The following is an 18,893-nucleotide window of genomic DNA, read 5'->3' on the forward strand; positions in this document are numbered from 1 at the left end:
ATACCCAGATTCAGAGGAGGCGCAGTGCTGAAGTGAAATACTGAGGTGCGGAGGGCTGGCGGCAGAGGGCGCGGTTGTTGTTTTCAATCGGGAGGGAGTTTCAGACTCTGAGCTCCAGATACAGGCGAGTCTCTGGGGACCCAGACTCAAACGGGAGAAGCGGGACTGTCTGGCTTCGGTCGGACCTCGAAGGCAGCTTTCTCTCCGAGGTTTGCAGCCATTGCTGGGACTCTGAGAGGCAGAGTCCCTGGGGAAGGAACTGAAAGCAGCCATAACTGCTCGCTCCGCCCACCCTGTAGATCCCCGGGGACCCACCCCACCCAAGCCCGGCACAGAACCATTTGCCGGATAGCCTCAGGCAAAGGCTAGATTAGCACCGCCCTAGAGATCCAGCACAGAAGCTCTCCCACTGCAGACACAGCTGACTCTCATAGCCAGTTAGCCCGGAGGTCAAATCACCCCCGGTATTGCCGACATCAATCAAGGCTTAAAGGCAACAAGACTGCGCACAAAGACCACTTGGGGGTGTACCAAGAAAGCATAAAAAATGCGGAGACAAAGAAACAGGACAAAACTGTCAATGGAGGATATTGAGTTCAGAACCACACTTTTAAGGTCTCTTAAGAACTGGCTAGAAGCCGCCGATAAATGTAGTGAGATCCTCAAGAAATCTAATGAGACCCTCGATGTTGTGATAAAGAACCAACTAGAAATTAAGCATACACTGACTGAAATAAAGAATATTATACAGACACCCAACAGCAGACCAGAGGAGCGCAAGAATCAAGTCAAAGATTCAAAACACGAAGAAGCAAAAAACACCCAACTGGAAAAGCAAAATGAAAAAAGAATCCGAAAATACGAAGATAGTGTAAGGAGCCTCTGGGACAGCTTCAAGCGTACCAACATCAGAATTATAGGGGTGCCAGAAGATGAGAGAGAGCAAGATATTGAAAACCTATTTGAAGAAATAATGACAGAAAACTTCCCCCACCTGGTGAAAGAAATAGACTTACAGGTCCAGGAAGCGCAGAGAACCCCAAACAAAAGGAATCCAAAGAGGACCACACCAAGACACATCATAATTAAAATGCCAAGAGCAAAAGACAAAGAGAGAATCTTAAAAGCAGCAAGAGAAAGAAACCCAGTTACCTACAAGGGAATACCCATACGACTGTCAGCTGATTTCTCAACAGAAACTTTGCAGGCCAGAAGGGAATGGCAAGAAATATTCAAAGTGATGAATACCAAGAACCTACAACCAAGATTACTTTATCCAGCAAAGCTATCATTCAGAACGGAAGGTCAGATAAAGAGCTTCACAGATAAGGAAAAGCTAAAGGAGTTCATCACCACCAAACCAGCATTATATGAAATGCTGAAAGGTATCCTTTAAGAAGAGGAAGAAGAAAAAGGTAAAGATAAAAATTATGAACAACAAATATGCATCTATCAACAAGTGAATCTAAGAATCAAGTGAATAAATAATCTGGTGACCATAATAGAATCAGGGACATAGAAAGGGAATGGACTGACTATTCTTGGGGGGGAAAGGGGTGTGGGAGATGCGAAAAGAGACTGGACAATAATCGTGCACCTATGGATGAGGACAGTGGGTGGAGAGTGAGGGCGGAGGGTGGGGTGGGAGCTGGGAGGATGGGGGGGGGGAAGAGGAACAAATGTAATAATCTGAACAATAAAGATTCAATTAAAAAAAAAGAAAATTAAAAAAAAATATATATTTTATTGACTTTTTACAGAGAGGAAGGGAGAGGAATAGAGAGTTAGTAAAATCGATGAAAGAGAAACACGGATCAGCTGCCTCCTGCACACCCCCTACTGGGGATGTGCCCGAAACCAAGGTACACGCCCCTGACTGGAATCGAACCTGGGACCCTTCAGTCCGCAGGCCAATGCTCTATCCACTGAGCCAAACCGGTTAGGGCTCTCCTTGTTATTTTTTATCAGACATTTAACTTCTCTACTGTGATACCTAGCTACTATGTGTTCCTGGAATACACACTTAACAATTCAGACTACAGTTGCTATAATTTCATGGTCTGTAAACTCACTTAGTTACTCATAATTTTCCTTCAACCTTTCAACACTTACCCAGTTAGCTCCCTCTGAATACCAAATAAGACCTGACAAAATGAAGAGATATACCATGATTTTTAAAGTGATGATTTGTTATCCTAAGAATGTCAATCCTTCTGAAATGAATAACTTAAATGAGATTAACCACATTTGAATAAGATTCTAACGTTTCTATTTAGATTAAATAATTTTATAGTTCATATGCCAGAAAGTGTGTGAGTATTAAAATGTTGAATAGTGAAAGCGGATTTCCCAGATATTAAAAATTCCTACAAAACTACTATAGTTGCCCCGTCAGTATGGCGCAGTGGTTGAGTGTCAACCTATGAACCAGGAGGTCACAGTTCGATTTGCTGTCAGGGCATATGCCCGAGTTGCGGGCTTGATTCCCAGTGTGGGGTGAACAGGAGGCAGCCAATAAATGATTCTCTCTCATCATTGATGTTTCTCTCTCTCTCCCTCCCTCTCCCTTCCTCTCTGAAATCAATAAAAAATATTTTTTAAAAAATTACTTTAATCAAAACAGTCTGGTATTGGCATTAAAACATATTAAATAGATTGTGAAATGGAACAGAAAGTCCAGAAGTATAACCATATATTTACGGGACCTTAATATAAGATGAAAATGGCATTCTCATTAAAAAATAGGAATAATAATCAAGGAATGCTATTATTAGCAAATTGACTTGTCAACTGAAATAAAATCAAGTTAGACTCTTACCTAACACCATATTAAAATAAATTTGATGTATTATAGGACTAACTTTTAAAACCTTATTAAAATTTTAGAATAAAATTTGCAAGATTATTTGGATAAACTTAGAACTAGGAAACCTTAAGGAAGACAGGAAAAATATTTTTTTAAAAAAGAGAAATTATGCAGTATTTCATAAATCTAAAGACCAATGATATAAAGTTTTAACTTTATAAAGTATTATAGTTCTAAACTAGTAAAATAATATTTTGACATGTTTACGTGATATTAGAATGACATATTTGTTATATAAATTATCACTTAATTAGAATTTCTATTCTTTTTTTTAATCCTCCCCTGAGGATATTTCCATTGCTGTTTTAGAGAGAGTAAGGGAAAGAGAGGAGAGAGAAACATCGATCAGTTGCGTCCTGTACATGCCTTGATGGGGGATTGAAAATGCAACATAGGTATGTGGCCTGAACAGGAATCGAACCTGCAACCTTTCGGTGTATGGGATGGCACTCCAACTAGCTGAGCCACCTGGCCAGAGAATAGAATTTCTATTTTTTATGGCCTGACTTTTTTTAATTAAAAGAGCTGAAAAGCTATACATGTGAATACCTAGGAGAACTGAAGAAAATACATTGATCAACATATAATAATTCTATAACTAAAAATTTGTAAGTTTGTCTAAATACATATCAGACTCTTTAACGTCAGAAAACTTCCAAAATATTATTCTAATGCCTCTTAAATTACTTTCTTTATTACATTATTTATTTTATAAAAAGCTTAAAGAATAGGAGCTAAAAACTTGACATAAAAAAAACTACATTACATTTGGTTTGAAATATGTGCTTTATCACCTGAAAAAAATTGAAATTTCATCCAATTTTTAGGCTTTATTCTAAAATTTTATACATACATATTTTAAATTATAAATAAACTATAAAGATATATATGTTTTATGTCTCTCTCACTTACTTGATTCCAATGTGCTTGCTTAAGAGGACGAGAAATGTGCAAAGTCTAGATAGTGTATTCAGATTTGCTCATAAACCAGGAGATATGAATTATATGACACGTGTCATTGGAGAAAAGAGGTTTTGAGCCACAGGAATAGAGAGATATTCTAAAACAAAACTGGAGTAATTATTCCGTTTTTATGCTGAATTGCTTAATACTACTAGTTAAGGAGTAAGGTTTTGCGCTGGCTGATGGGGATACCATATAGGTCAAGAGCATCAGGATTCTTTTTCTCTTGAAACTTATATTCTAGTGCAGTGGTTCTCAACCTTCCTAATGCCTCGACCCTTTAATACAGTTCTTCATGTTATGGAGACCTCCAACCATAAAATTATTTTCGTTGCTATTTCATAACTGTAATTTTGCTACTGTAAACAATATGTAATTATATACGTGTTTTCCGATGGTCTTAGGCGACCTCTGTGAAAGGGTCGTTTGACCCCCAAAGGGGTCATGACCCACAGGTTGAGAACCGCTGTTCTAGTGGGAAAAGCAGATCTGAAATAATTATCCACTACTCATTTAATTATGGTTATGGTAAGTGCTAAGAAGGCAAAGTGCAGAGTACTGAGCGATAAAAGGGGTATCTGATCTAGGGTATTTGGGGGGAAGTAGTTGGGGAAGGCTTTCCAGGGGATATGAAGTCTAAATTTAAGACCTCCAGGCTGAGTTGGAGTTAAAGCTAGGATAGGGTGGGGGAAGTCAGGCAGGGAAATGGTGTCAGGGGAGAAGACAACTGTTTGCAGGAGAAAGGCTGGAAGTAACTGAACTGAAAGTCACTGAGGCTGCAGTAGGAGACAGGATAAAATAGGTGAGGCAGGTAGGGGGTCTCATAGGCTAAATTAAGTAACCTACATTTTTTCCTATGACAAATAAAAAAACACTGACAGTGTTTTGTTTTATTTTTAACTAGTAGTCAGTTGTTTTTTCAATAATTCCATCTTAACTTTTAAATGTAAACTTCTAAGTTCAGTGGTTTTCTTATGAAAACTATTGTTAAATGGCTTCCCATTTCTGCTTCAAATTCATGTCGTCAAAGACTGGTATCTGGAAAGAATACCATTGCATACCCTGTTTCCTCTGGAAATGCAGAGGTGGTGTTCCCATCCATCTGACAGGGGTCCAGAGAAGGAGAGTCAGAATTTTTTCTATCTTGATTTGCAGCAATATTGGTTACTCGATGTTGCAAGTCCCACTGTCGTGCTATGTTGTTAATTGTTAACCTTTTCTTCTCCTGTGAAAAAGTTTATTGTAACAAGTTCATAAAGCAATTTTTGCAGTAGGGGAATATCCAAAGTGCATACTGTTTGTACTACTTATCACACTTTTAAAGGGAGTCTATTCCTTAAAAGTAGCTATCAAATTTGTATTTTTTAAAATATATTTGTGTTGACTTCATAGAGCAGGGGTGGGCAAACTTTTTGACTCAAGGGCCACAATGGGTTCTTAAACTGGACCGGAGGGCCGGAACAAAAGCATGGATGGAGTGTTTGTGTGAACTAATATAAATTCAAAGTAAACATCATTACATAAAAGGGTACGGTCTTTTTTTTCAATAGTTTTATTCATTTCAAACGGGCTGAATCTGGCCCGCAGGCTGTAGTTTGCCCACGGCTGTCATAGAGGAAAGAAGAGGGACAGAGAAAGAGAAACATCATTGATGAAAGAGAATCATTGATCAGCTGCCTCCTACATGGCCCCTACTGGGGATCGAGCCTGCAACCAGGAATTGAACCGTGACCTCCCAAAGCATAGGTCAATGCTCAATCAGTAAGCCACACCAGCCGGGTCAAATTATTATTCTAAAACAAAGTACAACTGGCCTTTATTTACCTTGTGCATTTAAACACCTTAATAATTGTCTATCATCCTTAAAGAAAAAGAAACATATACAAACAATAATTACTCCTATTGAAGATATAAAAATTTCACTACCTGAAAGTTTAACAGAAATTTATATACTTAAGTGTTATCTGAAATTTTAATTTAACAGAAATTTACATACCTTTGTGTTAAACACAGAAAGAAAAACTGAATAGTATTTTAATTTTCCTGCCCAGTAATTAGGACTAACATGATGAAATAACCTCATTGGGGGGAGAAAAGGCGAGGAACCGATTAATGCTCCAAGCTTCACAGTATAAATTACAATGTTTGAAAATTAATAATTATGTACAAACTACTAAAAGAAATGGTACTAAGTTGGAATATTTCTAGGTAACTAGTGCCTTCCTAGATGAAGATTAAAGCATTTAATTCATTATATGGGTTGGATACTTTAGGGGAGTGATTCTGAAACTTTAGAGGGCCTTAAGTCATGGAGAGCTTATTAAAACATTAATTGCTAGCTCAAACCCCATTCTGATTTAGTGAGTTTCAGGTGGGGTTCGTGAATTTGCTAATGAACTTCACTTTGAGAACCACTGATTAGGGCATTGGGGCTCTATTCTCTCACAGAAACCTGTCGAAAAATTAGTTCTGGGCTACTGAAACTGCCATGTTAAAATGTTTCTGGTCAACTTATATAAATGTATTGGGGAAAATAATCACTAATCTATTCTATTCTATACTATAAAAAGTTAACATTATTATATGGCATATTAATTAGATCAGAAGCTGAAAACAGACACTTTCCCTTCCCCTTAGGAAGGTTTTTGCCCATTTACTCAGGGCATGTGTACGTGTAGAATAATTACTTTTAGTTCCACCTCTGTGCCTATATTTGGTTATCTTTAGCATGTAGAAATGGCACTGAATATGAGTAAAAAGCAATGACAAAGGTAATTAAAACTAAATTTTTAAAAAGTCTATTTCTAATTTTAGCATTTTTTCTATTGCTTGATATTTCAGATATACTTCTGAGACTTTTTGACATTTTATGTATGCCCTCCTTATCTAAAGTAGGAATCTACTATTCAACTATAAATTTTCCCCCCAAATCTATAATAAAAAGCCATCTGACCTTAAGAAATTCTGTTTCAGTCATTTGCAGATGACTGGGATAATCCAATTTTTAACCTAAGCAGTGCCATTATTTCTATTCATTTCCAAGACCACTTTGAAAGAGACAGGGACAGTGGGTTAATGGAGAGTGGCTATCATGAGGGCTCTATGCATTTGGTTTTCTGGCCAACTGGAGGTTGACAGAGAGAAATAGTTATTTATGTATTTTTGTTCATTTATTCACTCATTCACTTATGCATCTGACAGCAGCAGTGGCATGGCAGAAAATACTACTTTTTATAAATGAACCAGTTAGGCAGTTTGCCAGTATTAGTATCTGGCAATGGTAAACCTTGTGCCTTCAAATTTAAAAAATACTGCCTACAAGGGGAGGGGAGGAGGTGGAGGATAAGAGATCAACCAAAGGACTTGTATGCAGGCATATAAGCATAACCAATGGACACAGACACTAGGGGGGTGAGGGCATGTGCTGGGGGTGGGAGTGGCTGGGGAGAGGTCAATGGGGAAAAAAGGAGACTTATGTAATAATTTAAACAATAAGGAATTTTTTTAAAAAATACTGCCTACAACTATATTCCCTATAAGCCAATGTGTTTTTGGCCAACCATTAGGGATATTCCATTATAGGAAAAACTAAAATCTTATTGGCTAAATCAATAAAACAGTAAAGATGTCAAAAGGGGGGAAAGCACATTTAATTAATGGAGTGAGGGGAAACAAAGGTGGGGAGGAGTCAGCAGGTTAGAGATAACAGCAGGTGACAAAAATGTTAGTATCCAGAGTAATGGTTCTAATTACTTTTGAAGTTTTAGTGCTGAGATGAGAGGGCTTGGGACCAAGTTGTTTTTCTTTTTTGCTCATTTTAGAGTCGTTTTCGTAGAGTAAAAGACACAGATTAACATGTACTCTGATTAGTTTTGACAAATGCATATACCTGTGTGTAATCCATAGCCCAAGATACACAACATTTAAAACACCCCCCCCACACACACAAGTTTTCTTGTTTCATAAGTGTATTATATACAACTTGACATCCCTAGTAGTCATTTTTTGAATTCTGAACACCATTTTAATTTAATTTTTTAAACAATTTTATCTTTATTGTTGGAAGTATTACATATGTCCCCTTTTAAAAAGAAAAGCACCTAGGTAAGACACAGTGAGTACTGAACATCAGAGTGATAGTCTTAGTTTTAGAGCACAGCCGACAGCACAGTACAAGACACAGGCTTTCCGCTGTCTTTATTATACATTGTAATGTTAATATAAAATATTTTAAAATAAAACATTTTATTTAAGGAAAGAAATATCTGATATGTTGAATCACTTAAAACCAGTTTATAACAAATTTCAATTCCTGTATTTCTCAAAATCTTTACCAAATCTGTAACAGAGAAGCTAACAGAAAGTTTTCAAATTTAGAACTTTAAATGCCATGAGGAAACACAGGCGATGCACTTGTATGGAAACAAATGATAACTTCTATTATATTTATTTTTATTTCTTCCTTTTAAAATAGCTTTTGCATGAGTTTTATAATGTATATTATACAGTATTTCAGAAGTACAAGTTTATTTATAGGTAGTAAACTTATAAAAGTTTTAGGGGTGTTTATAAAAAACATTCTATTGATAGGAATGAACATTTTAGAGTTGGAAACCACTTTTCTAGCTGACTAGCTGGCTTCAATGCAGTGGATATGAGCACACACATGCATACAGCTATGGGAGAAAATACCTTAAGCAAGGATTGTTTATGACTTTCCCGCCTCTTCTCTTCCTCTTTTTTGGCTACAACAGATGCCATACGCCTTTCTTCTTCCTAAAGAAATTTTAAAAAATTATTAAGCATTTAATCTCTTTTATGTTAAATATCTTTGGTTCTGTAAGTCTGGTTTTCTTTGTGAGAGGCATACTAACTTAACTAATATAAACTATGCCCTCAAAGAAAGTTATCATGGTCTTCTTTATTTTGTTCTTTATTCTTAAAAAAACTGCAGTCTTAACTCTACTCCCAACTAGAGGTGAGACAAATCTAGTTAATACAAGAGGGCAAAATAATGAGAAGAAAAAAGAGGGGAACAGCTTGTATAAGTTTTCTTATTATACTGGGCACAATAGTTCCACATAGAAAGACTTAAATTTTTTATTATGAAGATTAAAAGGATCAAAATGATATTTCTAACAATTTTGATTTTATTTATGGCTGCAAATCAAAGTTTTATTTAATGATAAATAAGAGTGAAAGCCTTTTAAAACTCTCCATTGATATTAACAAATTATTCTCAATTAATATCATTCCTTTTACTTTGTTTTGAAATTGATTTGGCCAGCCTAATTTCTTAAATCCTAAAAACTGTTAAATAATATTATAGACAGCTTAGAAAAGTTTTAAAAATAAGTCATAATCTCAACACCCTAACTCAAATTTTATCATTTCTCTATTACCTTACAATATTCACTATGAACAAATTTTTAAAAGTTGTAATCTGTATACACAATCTTAATCACATTTTTCCCCTGAAGATTACCAAAATTTAACAGTAAATTATAACCATGTAACTTTTTTATTATCAAAAGATTTATGGACATTCAAAATTATGTCCCAATTTGAGAAAACAATTTCTTCATAAAAAACAAGTTTGAAAGTATCTTCAGAGATAGGAAACTATAAAAAATCAATTTAGCACATTTGAAGGAGATCTCTTTCAAAAGTGAAGAGTTACAAAAACGGAAATTAAAAATTCAGGGGGAAGGGGTTGCAGAGTATATTTTACACAGCTGAAGTGAAGATCAGATGACTGAAAAGTAGGTCAGAAGAAATGTTCTTATATGCTTTCATAGCACCCTGAACAACACTTACTAGTAACCTGTTTCATTTGAATTATCTCTGGCACTATCTCTCCACTCTCTTACCCCAAAGTGCTCCATAAAGGTATAGAACATGTCAGCTCCGAGCACATAATAGATATTCAATAAACATATACTTAAAGAATGAATTATTGAATATATATCTTTGTATATTTGTTCAATAATTACCTAAAACTATAACTGCTAAATAAAATGACAAACATATTTCTAGAGCTTTTGATACATTTGCAAATTTCCCTCCATAAATGTAGTACTAATTTGTATTTCTATCAGAAGTAACAGGATGAATAGTCATACGAGCTGTTTACCAAATATTCCTGTGTCTTCCCACACCCAGGCCACACCGTGAGATAGTACATCTGCCCCTCACAGTTAAGTGTGGGCATTGACTTGCTTTGGCCAATGCCACGTGAGCAAAAGTAACATGTTTAGTTCTAGGTGGAAGCTTTCAGAGACATGTCTGATATAGCTATTTCTCTCTCGCCTCTGTCACAGAATCTGCAAAGCTTCAGATAATGGGTACTTTGAAGGTCTTGGTCCTGGAATGAGGACAACACACAGACGTGTTCTGGGACCACATACTATGGGCAGACAATTAGTATTAACATGAAATAAACTTTGTTATTTTAATCTACTGAGGTTAGATAAATCATTACTGTAGATTATCTGGCCTATTTTGACCAGTATATATAGATTATTATCCGTTATATTAAAATTAAGTAAGGTCAAAGGGGCCATGAAAATGTAGTCTAGAGGGTGAGCCATTATAAATGCTTCTGAAAACAAAGAAAGACCTAGACTAAAGAAGTTTACTGAACATGCACAAAGAGAAACTATCACAGCGTTAAAAAGGAGACTAAAAATGCATCCACTGGAAGCCTCTCGTTTTAGAAATGAGAAAATGGTGCTCTGAGAAGTACTCTTGGAGCAGTTTTTATAAGGTCACACAGCTGGTGACAGAACTAGAATCAGGACCAGAAGCCATGTCTTGTAAGAAATAGAACTAATAATGTTTATAATAAGGATATATTTAAATGCATTTTACTGATTTTAGAGAGATAAAAAAAGTGAGGTTAGCATTCAGTAGTAATCTGCCATATGATTTAGTTGTTTAAAAGGGAACAGAAATTTAATGTGATTTTGAGGGAATTTAAAGTGTCTTTTACAATATGGAATATACTTATTCTTAATGTAAGGCTGAATGGAGATAATGAGGAGAAATAAACTAAATAAAAATTCAAAACCTTGATTCCTAACATCACAAAATAGCTAGATTAATACTTATATTAAATTCTTTTGTTCAGTAAATACTGATTTGGTGCCAATGTAGTATAAACTATTTCAGAACAAACTTTTTAAAGAGCAAGTTATACTGATGTTCAATTGTTGACTCATCTATAAAATGTGAACTAGAAACAGATTGGTTGTTTAAAGAGCCAATTTCAAACAGCACTGGAAGCTGTATGGAGCACGTCCTACACATACTTAAGAGGTGATTCCATCAGAGTTTCCAAAAGAATCGGAGCTTCTATTAAAGACAGTAGGGCTTTCAAAGGAAAGCCAAACCTAGGGAAACTGGATAGATGCCAAATCAATTCAAATATTGAGTGTTTTAAGGAATTTATACATATGATATCTGTATTTCAGCCCAAATACTTATAGAGTAACTAAACTTAGAAACAAAAAACAAACCTCTAATTTTAAAGATAAGCTAGAACTCTGTTGCTAAGATGAAAAAAGAGTGAAATTCTGGCATCTTCATGATAATAGTTCAATTTCTGGGATCAAAGCCAAACCCTTTATGTAGCAAAAGAAAGGAATCTAGCTGGGACTCAAAGAAATATTAAAAAATCAACTTTTTTCCATATTTCAGTTTGTCTTGGAGACCTATTATAGAAATAGAGAATCCAGAAATCATTCTATTATAGGAATGATTTCAAAGAAGTACAGTGATTCAATAGATGTTTGAGAACCTGGATTATACTCTATTAGTAGATTATTAAGGTCCTAAAAACAATGCATGTGTTATATGAGAAGTTTGTTCCAAACTAAATAATAAAATGGTCCTAACTAATATAGACAGCAACTTATGTGGCATTAAAAAAGTAAATGGCAATGTGGGCTTTTAACCCTATAGTTTAAAACAATAGAACAGATAAAAGGCATTGTTTTCTTTGACTATATCAAGTATTAGAACAGATTTTAAAGTCACAGTGTTTTTGTCTAGAAGAGATGGTCCATATTTTTCATTCAAAGAATTTTGTTTTACAGAGAAAACTGATTTTTCTAGGGTCATAGTTAATGTCAGATTCAACATTAGAAGCCCTGTCACCTGACCTCTATTGGCCCAGGGCTATTAGTTGTTAAATACCAAAGGAGGTAGAAGCCAGGGCAGGCTAGCTTATGCTGTTATAACAACTTCACAACTTACACTGGCTTACAATAAGAAAAGTTTATTTCTTGACCATGCAAGAACACTACCACTGTCCTCCATAAATTGGCTAAGTACTCCTGGGTGTTGTGATCTGATAATATCTTCAATTCATCATATGCTTCCACAATGACCACGGAAGAAAGGCATGGAAAAATCACACATAAGTTTTTAAATGCTTCTGACTGGAAATTATATACATTACTTCTGCTCACAACTCATGGGCCAAAGCAAATTGCATGACCACACCTAACTGCAAGAGGAAAAAAACTATCGTCTTTCCATACGTCAAAGAGAGGAGGAGAACCAGAACACATTGATAAGCATTAGTAACGGGGACCACATCATTGGAGTGAGAAAAAAACTCACTTCTGCTTCAGGTAGGCGATACCACTTTTTGGTGAGCAAATTGTAAATAAGTTCATATTAATCCAACTAAATGTGGGTGTGAGGTGAAGACTTTAGGCATTGTGTCTGTTTCAGAATTGTGAACATACAGCCTTAGAAATAAAAAGGAGAAAATTCTGTCTCCTAGAATTTTCTATACAATGGTCCTTGTTCTAGCCTCTCAAAATTGTGTCTTTTCTCTTATTGGATAGTTGTGAAAATATCTGAAGACCTGCAGTATCATCCTTATGTCTACTTTTAAGATTCTGATTTGATCAACCAATATATCAGGATCTCTAACTTCTCCAGTTTCTGCCATTCACATACTTTATCAGAATAAAATAAATAATGTCATCATCATCTAGTCATTAATCACAAATGTTAAATAGAATGGGCCCGAGGAAAAGCCTCATGGCCTACAAATACAGATTTCTCTATAGGCTGGCATTAATCAATTAATTCATGTTCTATAGGTATACCTGAACCACAAATCCATTTAACCATGTTGTCATACAATTTATCCAAAGTGATCTCATAAAAGACTTGTCAAGTACTTTGCTTAAGTACTAAAACTCTATCTATCTGTAGCACTCTTCTGAAAGGGGCTATTTATAATATCTAAAATAGAAAAATGACCTTGGTAATAGCTGCTATCACTAAAACTATTGTTTTTAGTGAACTAATGCTGCCTCCTAGTGATCAATTCCTTAAGTACAACCCCTCTTGTAATAATCTAATTTAGTTTTCTTTCATAATCAACATCAAGTTTATTATTACAATTTGTGGAATTTACATTATTTCCTTCTTTGATAAAAAGACAGATTAGTTTACCTTACTTTCCAGCTACTACATTACTCAACACTGCTTCTCAGAAATAACTTTCAGTGGTTTACCAATTCATTCACTATGTCTCTTCAGTGTTCTAGATCAAGGATTGGTGAACTCTAGCCCACAGGCCAAATCTAATCTGCCACCTGTTTTTGTAAATGACGTTTTGCTGGAACACAGCCATGCTCATTTACTTATGAATTGTGGTGGTATATGTCTGCTCTCACACCACAATGACAGAGCTGAGTAGTTTTCAACGGAGCTTGTATAGCCCCAAAAGCCTAATTAGGTCCTTACAGATGAAGTTTGTCAGCCCCTGTTCTAGACGGGTCAGAATTCAAACTTATTTATTCACCTATCCTAGGCCTCACTTTTACCTTATTAATATTTATTTCTACTCTTTACATACTAAAAGCTATTCTTGTTAAAGCAAAACAGGCATTGAAGCCAACAATTCATATTACCTCTGAGCACCACATTATCTCTTGCCACTCCGCTGGATTGGAGCCCTAGAAGCTCTTAACCCTGACTATCTTCCTGCTTCTCATCTCACCACCCGACCCATCCTCCCCAATTCATCCTCTGGGCTGCTACGCAGAGAAATAATCTCTTTCATAGGCAATTCCAATTTAACTACCTTAAACTCTTCAAGAGCTTTTTTTATGATCATGACAAAAATCTAACCACTTTATTATGATATAAAACGCCTTTCACGGCCTAGCCCTTGCCTGTCAGAGAGCCTTTGCTCCTGCTAGTCTCCCCATGTACTCAGCCATGTGGAACTGCTATCAGTTGCTATAGTCTCTCAGCACCCCTCTGCATTTGGCACACCTTCTCACTCCCTGTAACATTCTTCACAGATGCTTCCTCCTTCTTCTTTGCCACTCTTCAAGACTCAAGTATTTTCTCCTTTGGAACTTACCCTATTTCTCTGGTAGAGTGCTTTGCTCTTCAATATGTGTGTGTGTGTGTGTGTGTGTGTGTACATACAAATATCAATCAGTCTATCTTATCTAACTAGTCATTTTGAATTATAATCAAGCTGCATGACTGCCTCTGCATTAGACTGTAAGTTAATGGGAGGGCAGAAATTATAAGTCTGATCTTACCATATCCAGTATCTAACATAGACCCTAGTACAGAAACTTTTCAGTTCAAAGTGACTAAGAATGTCTCAGAAAGTTTTGCACAGTGCCTCTAAGTTAAAACAAAAAAACTCTGTTTACTATAGTTAGGAAGCAACTTAACAAGTCTTCATGTTCTAGCAACTTAGTAGCCATTTGAAAACAATAATATATATATAAACTGAAAGAAAAAAAAATCACTCTTAAATAACCACAATTACTTATACCAATGGAACAGGTGTACCTGTGGGGCACTGGACAACTTCTCCAACCCTGGAATTAGATCCGACACTGCCACCCCCATTTCCTGTTCCATACTAATTCGACATGGCATTTGTTTTGATCACAATAACCACTGAAAAGTCAGCTTTGAAAAGATATGGTGCTAGAGAGAGAAATATAGTGTGATCTAATGTTGAAATGGTAAACTACCTTGAGCTGGAAGTTTTTCAGTAACTCACAGATACCAAATATCACTGTGTTTTCCTTAAAACTAAAAAGTGTTCCATAGTGCCCCTGTGAGTTCACTTCAGCATCTTTGGCACACAGTTTGGGAACCACAGCCCTTGTTCACAGAAGTTCATTAGATGTCTGTGTAAATCACCTCAGCTAGAATGTTTACATTATAAATTACATAAAATTCAAGCAAGATATCATTTTTTTTAGTTTTTTTTTAATTTTATTTTATTGCTTACAGTCTTACAAAGGGTATTACATATGTGTCCCTTTTTTTCCCCCACCCTTGACAATCCCCTGGCCTCCCCTACCCCCCAGTGTCTTATGTCCATTGGTTATGCTTATATGCATGCATGCAAGTCCTTTGGTTGATCTCTTACACCCCTCCATCCTGCCCCCCACCCCTCCCCAGCCTTCCCAAATAAAGGTGACCACCCGAATTAAGAGAATTAGGGGATAAGGAAGAAAGAAGAGAAAAAGATAAAAGAGAAAAAAGAAAAGAAAAGTAGGGACCCAAAAAAAAGGAGTGCAAAAATGAAATTGGGAAAAAGGAGGGGGGAAAATAAAAGAGAAAAGAAAAGAAAAGAAAAAAAAAAAGAGCTAAAAGAGAGAATGAAGTGGAAGAGGGGAAGAGACTATTAATATGAGGAGAAAACTCCTATAGAACTGCCACTAATCCCAACAAATTCCAGCAACAGCTCCCTGGAGATGAATGCAAACTAGAAACAACCAATATTATCAAGAGAGGCAAGGGAAAACAGAAGCACAAAAATAACCGAGGGTGATGGGTGGAGGGAGGGGAAAAACCAGCAGAAAAAAATAAAAATAAAAAGCAAAACAGCCTCACAACAAGTCCTAAAACACACACACACACACACACACATACACACAGACACATACAAATAAACAAGCAACAACAACAACAACAAAAATATACTCAACAATCAAGCAAGCAGCAACAAAACAATAGAAAGATAAAAGAAGAAAAAAAGAAAAAATTTTGGGGTAGTGAAGAAAGATAAGGGGTATGTGTATAAAGATTTAGAGCAGTGGATTGGAAATAGGATATATACGTAGGGTGAAATTTTGACAGGAGGTAAACAGAAGGAATAGGGAAAATCTAGAGCAGGAATAGGATAAGAGAAACAGGACAACAAAAGGGGAAAAGTGAGGGAGAGGGTTTTAGCATAGAGGTAAAATTGAGGTAGGGAAAATTGTTGCTAAAGGAATGATGAAAATAGAATGGAGAACACTAATCCCAAAATAAAATAAAGAGAAAATAAAATGGCACTTTAAAAAATGGTAAAATGGTAGCAGTAATAATACTGGTTAAAAATAAGAATGTAGTAATTAAAAGGGTAAAATCAGGTGATGGAAAAAGAAGAAAAAAAAATTGGTTTCTTAGTTAAAAGGTGAAAAAAGAAAAAAAAAATGCAGTAGTGAAGGTCCTTCGGTTCTTCTACTCGTCAGTCTGGCTCGCCTTAGTCCTGCCAGGTATTCAGGAGAGTGTTGAATTTCCCTGCGATACCCTGTTCCTCTGTGTTGTAAACCACAGTCCTTATTTTAAAGCAGGCCGTATTTGTTTCTCAGACTGCCTTATTTTGTGTTTAGCAAAGAGTCAGTTTGTGGCTCAGCCTCTGGGTGGCAGTGTTCTGGGGTTGGCCTCTGAGGCTATATGGCTTCTCTATAGCTGGGATTGAAAATCCCTCTATAGGCCAGATCCTGTTAACTCCCAGGGACTGATCAGATTATTTTAATCCTTGATCTCGTTCACAGTGGAATCTGGGTGTAGCTGTGCTCCTTGCCTGGGGGCTAGGTAGGGGAGTCCCACCCTCTGGAGAGAATGGCTGCCCAGATCCTGGGCCCAGGGGTGTCTCAGCACTCAATTCGCTGCCACCTCTCCCGGCCCCCCCTCTCTCCTCAGTCTCTCCCCCGATTCCTCTCGTCCGCACCTTCTCCCTCTCTTCAGCACAGGTGAGTGTCTGTATCCGAGATGTCTTATGAACAGGATTCAGTGAAAATAAATAAGCAAACGCTGGCCGCGGAAACGGGGAAGGCTGACTTTCTTACAAGCTCTTCTACTAACGGCACTGCATGCTCTGGTCAGCTCTTCAGGCTGCCCCTTTTAGGCTCAGTCCTCTGTGATCACAGAACCCAGCTCTCAAATCCCCCGGCAGCGCCAGGAATCCCTCGGATCTCCTTTCCCCAGTCAGGGGCTGTGCCTGTCCCAAGGGACGCGGCTGTCTGCCACGCGGTCTGCCTCTATCCCTCTGGGCTCAGCAAGATATCATTTTTAAAGAGAAAAAATTATTATAGAACAGGTATCAGCAAACTTTTCTAGTAAGATGGTAAATATTTTAGGCTTGTAGACCATATAGTTTCTTTAGCAACTACTCAATTTTACTATTGCAGCATCAAAGCAGACATAGATAGTATATGTGTGATAGGCAGTCAGACACACATGAGCAGAGCAAGGATGATGGGTCAGATACAGAAGGTCACAGGGCAGAAAGCCTCAGATGCCTGGCAAGGAGCAAAACTGGGAAAACAAGAAGCTCGCCTCCAGGGTGACCTATCCTCCCCTAGCACATCAACAGTCCTTTAGTTTGGACCACCTGACCTTTCATGGTGTTGGTCTTGCGGTTCAGACCCTCTGGCATTTCATATCACTGGCAATGTGGTTTAGGCCCCCTGTCCTTTACCTCCCTAAAGATAAGATCTAGGCCTTAGATATATTTCAGCTCCATGCCCAGAAAAGCAGTAAAAGCGGACAAGTGATGCCCTTGCTGCCTCAAGACCAGCTGCATTGAATAATGACCCCCTGCCCTGGCGCCAACTAATCAATGAAGACCATCACCCTGAAAGAGCACATTTGTAAAGCTGATGACTAGTCTATTGAGACCCTCCCCTGTGATCTCCTCTAAGAGATCCACCTGCAAGAGAGAGAGAAATATGTACAGGATGAAGGACACAAATGCAAGCTCTCACCCAGGAGAGCATGCCCATGCCATTCCCTTCTCCTTTCTTCCCTCTAGGACTCAGGAGACTGCAACCAGGGGAGCAATGGGCAGCAGCAGCTGGTCCTGGGCTGATCCCTTGAACCTGTCTCTAAGACTGCCTTTTCTCTGACTTCTCAGTGAACCAAAGCAGCCCAGCCTAGGCTCTCCTGTTACTTCTTCTATGCCCTTTCTTGTTTCACTGTCCTAAGTATGTTTTCACTGTGGCCAATAAATTCTTACCTAGTTTGCTTTACCTTTTCTCTTGATTGAAATATTTTCTTCAAGAAGACAAGAACCGTGGTCTCATTGTCTCACCAGGAACAAATGGATGAACATGACTGTGTCCCAATCTAACTTTTTTACAAAAACAGGTGACCAGCTCATAGGCATTATATGCCAACCCTGTTACTGCAAATCTTTAAAAGGTATATTCTTTCCACAGTAAAGTTACTATAAAATTATAAACAAAAAGTGAACTAAATAACATGGTCCATCCCAATATAAATAAATTGAAATTTTTATGAGGAATTGGATTACAAAAGAAAAGCAGTAACTTCACATGGAGAAGCCTGGAAGACATCATCTTAATTAAAGTGAACAATATCAGTAAAGGGATAAATAAAAGTTACACATCACTTAACAGGATGCAATGAGAAGAATGCAAAATCACTTGTGATATTTATCCCGAAGATCTGTAGTTAAAAATTAATCATGAGGAAATATGAAAAAAAACAACAACACCTGAATTGAGGATCATTCTACAAAATAACTGATCTGTAATCTTCATAAATACTAAAGTCATGAAATCCCCCCAAAAAAGAATTGAGGAACTGTGCCTGAAAAAGAGACATGACAATAAAATGCATCTACACGTAATGTGAAGGGACCAAATTCCGCCACCCCAAAGCTGCTTTCCAATGTATTGAATTTAAGGTGTTTACTAAGAAACAAAAGACTCAGAAAGAATCTTTGACCCTCCCCCTTTCCTACTCAAGATATTCAGATAGAGAAACC

General features: G+C 37.0%; 1 protein-coding gene across 6 annotated transcripts in view; it reads right to left on the bottom strand.

The window, feature by feature from the left end:
• The window catches only part of LRRC49 (leucine rich repeat containing 49), a 221,804-nt gene that overhangs the window by 59,254 nt on the left and 143,657 nt on the right, over nt 1–18,893 (bottom strand). For all 6 annotated transcript variants that reach the window (XR_009447769.1, XM_059658507.1, XM_059658518.1 and 3 more), the window contains 2 exons: nt 8,522–8,605; nt 4,891–5,054 (listed from right to left, as the gene is read on the bottom strand). Coding sequence is in view for 5 of the 6 variants with exons in the window: in XM_059658507.1 (XP_059514490.1) it covers nt 4,891–5,054; nt 8,522–8,605 (248 nt within the window). In the remaining variant the exon portion in view is untranslated. The remainder of the gene's footprint in view (nt 1–4,890; nt 5,055–8,521; nt 8,606–18,893) is intronic.

This window comes from Myotis daubentonii, chromosome 1 (assembly GCF_963259705.1).
Source record: "Myotis daubentonii chromosome 1, mMyoDau2.1, whole genome shotgun sequence".
Classification (NCBI taxonomy): domain Eukaryota; kingdom Metazoa; phylum Chordata; class Mammalia; order Chiroptera; family Vespertilionidae; genus Myotis; species Myotis daubentonii.